This window comes from Eptatretus burgeri, chromosome 16 (genome assembly GCF_056783735.1).
Source record: "Eptatretus burgeri isolate ZD-2024b chromosome 16, Ebu_testis_v1, whole genome shotgun sequence".
NCBI classification, from domain to species: domain Eukaryota; kingdom Metazoa; phylum Chordata; class Myxini; order Myxiniformes; family Myxinidae; genus Eptatretus; species Eptatretus burgeri.
In genome coordinates this window covers 19,343,351-19,346,370 of record NC_140976.1, presented here as the reverse complement: position 1 = coordinate 19,346,370, position 3,020 = coordinate 19,343,351, and the positions used below count along the sequence as shown (strand labels likewise).

Here is a 3,020-nt window from a genome sequence, read left to right as displayed (position 1 = left end):
CATTCCATCACGGAAATCGTGGGACATCAAACGTCAAAACCCCCTCCCTCGCATCCCCAAAAACCGCGAATAATAATGATAAAAAAATCTTTCCCACCAAAACTACAGCAAATCGTGTGTCGTCTCGAGTTGCACGTACAAACAGCATAGCACAAAGGATTTAACGCACGAAGCTTGTGCGTACGGTGAGGGGAGGGGTGGGTGGTGGGAACCCCTCCAGTCCGTAGGCACGAAATACCCATCCACCCGTCTTGTTTATACATAACACACGCAGGGTGAGGTTGGTGGGGGTTGGGAATAAGTGGGGAAGAAACGCTTGCATCGTTTTACACGTATCGCAATGAAAAGTCGCGTGTCACGTAAAAAGGCACACAGGATTGAAAATTTCAGAACACTTTGCCTAATAAATTTATTAATAAGAAAAATAAATAGAAAGGCCACGTATATGTCTAAAAGAATCCCTGGGTTACATTTGGTAGTGTATATACTGTATACGCAAAGCAAAAAAATCAGACAATACCTTCTTATATTATACGCAAAACGAATTCAGATTCTTATACACGTGTATGGTACCACATAAGTATATACATAAGTGTATAAGGATAAAGGGTGGGGTGAGGGGTCCGGGAGGGGCTGTAATTTACATTGCGCGAACCATGCACAGTATTCATTGTACCAAAGAAACGCCTTTTGTTTATTTATTTATTTTTATATTATAAATCATTTACAGTCTAATACTGCACTGGTACTGCTTTGTTTAAAATTCTTTTATTGGCAACTCAACATAATCTCTATATCGCAGCAATATTAATATTCTAAAATCACGTTTCCATTATTAGCAACGGTGCTATACCTTCGATGCAGAAGATGCGATCAGTATAGAATGAAAATCAATTCAGGGTATAGAAGCGCTAAACGATCAAAAAAAAACAATGGCACCAAGCACGCTCGTTGTGCTTTATTTGAATTAATAATAATAATAATAATAATGATGATAATTAAAAAGAAATCTCTCTTCTTCTTGTTGTTGTTTAATATTTCTTGTTGTCGTATTATTACGCAAGGCGACCTTTGGGAGCGACCACCCGCATTTACCAGGCCCTGCCGCGTGGTCCATGGATCTCGTTCCTGTACGACGGGCCTCTCCACCCATCCCCTTCCCACCCCCCCTTACCCAAATCACATCCCCGCGTGCACCCTGCACGTGGACGTTCGTGTGTACACACAATCTCCAACACACACACACACACACACACACACACACACACACACACACACACACACACACACACACACACACACACACACACACACACACACACACACACCGTTCCCTCTTACCCCTTCACCCTAACCCAACCCTACACCCAAACCCAGAGCGACGTCTCGATGCCATTTATTCAAAATAAGAATAATAATTGGGATTTCCAACCCCAACCACCACCCCCCACCCAGAACCTCAAGCGGCACAAAAAAAAAAATAAAAGAGTCAATAAAACGGATTTCATAGACACATAAATAGGCTTCGAACTAAAGCGTCAAGCAAAGACTTTCGTTTCCTAAATTTTAGAAAACACCATAAGATTTATAACTGGGCATCGTCACGCGTCTTTATATGAAATAAACCATGAACACCATTCTCTTACTCTCGTACCCACAATACCTGTTATACCGTTCACCGTCAACACAGTGCACGTGTCATGTTCACTTATTTACTTATTTATTCACTTCTTTTTTCAAGCATCACGTGAAGTGTGATTTTTTTTTTGTATTTTTTTGAAGAGTCATTATTTGGCACTTTTTCCTATACACCCCCACCCATAGCCCCCCCTCTCCCGCCAACCACCCCACGCTGTCGTGGCCCTGCAACCCAAATAGAGTCAGATTGTTGGAAACATAGCCTATTACATTCGACACACGCTTGCACGTGTTGCCCTTACACATCAGCCAAATTGCTCCAAAAACCGATATATATATATATATATATATATATATATATATATATATATATATATATATATATATATATATATATATATATATATATATATATATATCAAGGCTTCGGTTCAAGATGGATGGAAGAATGCCAAGAAAGCACGGAGACTGTCTTGAATGTATAAGACGACGCTTCGAACGAGGAACATTTTGCAAATTCATTCGGCAGGAATGAAAATTCGGAGAAAAAGGAAACCGAAACCCACACTTGAGAATCCCGAGAACCCCCCCCTCCCAAAAAAACAACATAAAATAGTGTCCTTTACTTCGAAGTCCAAGCATGAGGCGGGCGAGGGGTGCAGGGGGATGTGGAGGTGGCCCTGGAGAGAATAAGAATAGGAAGAAGAGAAGGAATAAAGATCAATGAATTGCGCACCAAACGGTCTGAGAGCGCATTCTATAGGAGAGTCAAAAAATAAAATAATACAATAATCTCTCGACAGATAGTTTGCCATTTAGTTTTGCTCCAAAACTTACGACGTCACCGGACGGCTGGGGGTATCGAACGGCAGGTGCGGCGCAAAATGCAAAAATGCTCACTTGGTTTATCCCTTTAATCTCTTACAGCGGACAGCACAAACACCGTTAAACGTGAGTCCGTTTGTCTAAGGCTGCGCTGCCCTGCAAACACCACCCCCCCCGAAAAATAAAATAAAATATATTTATAACAGGGAGGGGTGACAGGGCAAAGTGTCGGAGGGGGAGGGGGGGTGGAGGCTTTGGGGGAACGGGTACCCGGAGACCCAGACCCAGTCCACGTCGTCGCGGCGGCTCTACTTTAATGCGCTTTAAAGCATCTAAAAGGGTCTGCGGAACATGGAACTCCTTATGAGAGCGTGTGGTGCGTCTGCGGTGGCGGCGTCTGGGCACCCATCAGTTGCATCTCCTCGGCCCCTCCGTGCACCGTCATGCGCTTCTCTTTCTGGCGCCGATTGCAGAACCACACGCGCACCACCTCCTTCTCCAGCTGCAGCGAGTCGGCGATGCTGGCGATTTCCTGCGCCGACGGCTTGGGACTCTGC

General features: G+C 43.9%; 1 protein-coding gene across 1 annotated transcript in view; it reads right to left on the bottom strand.

Annotated features, from left to right (window-relative positions):
* Nucleotides 1–392: 392 nt before the first annotated feature.
* The window catches only part of LOC147010640 (POU domain, class 3, transcription factor 2-A-like), a 3,732-nt gene continuing 1,104 nt past the window's right edge, over nt 393–3,020 (bottom strand). The window contains exon 1 of the mRNA XM_085858753.1: nt 393–3,020. This exon is cut by the window's right edge and continues 1,104 nt beyond it. Within this exon, the coding sequence (XP_085714879.1) occupies nt 2,825–3,020 (196 nt within the window). The 3' untranslated portion in view covers nt 393–2,824.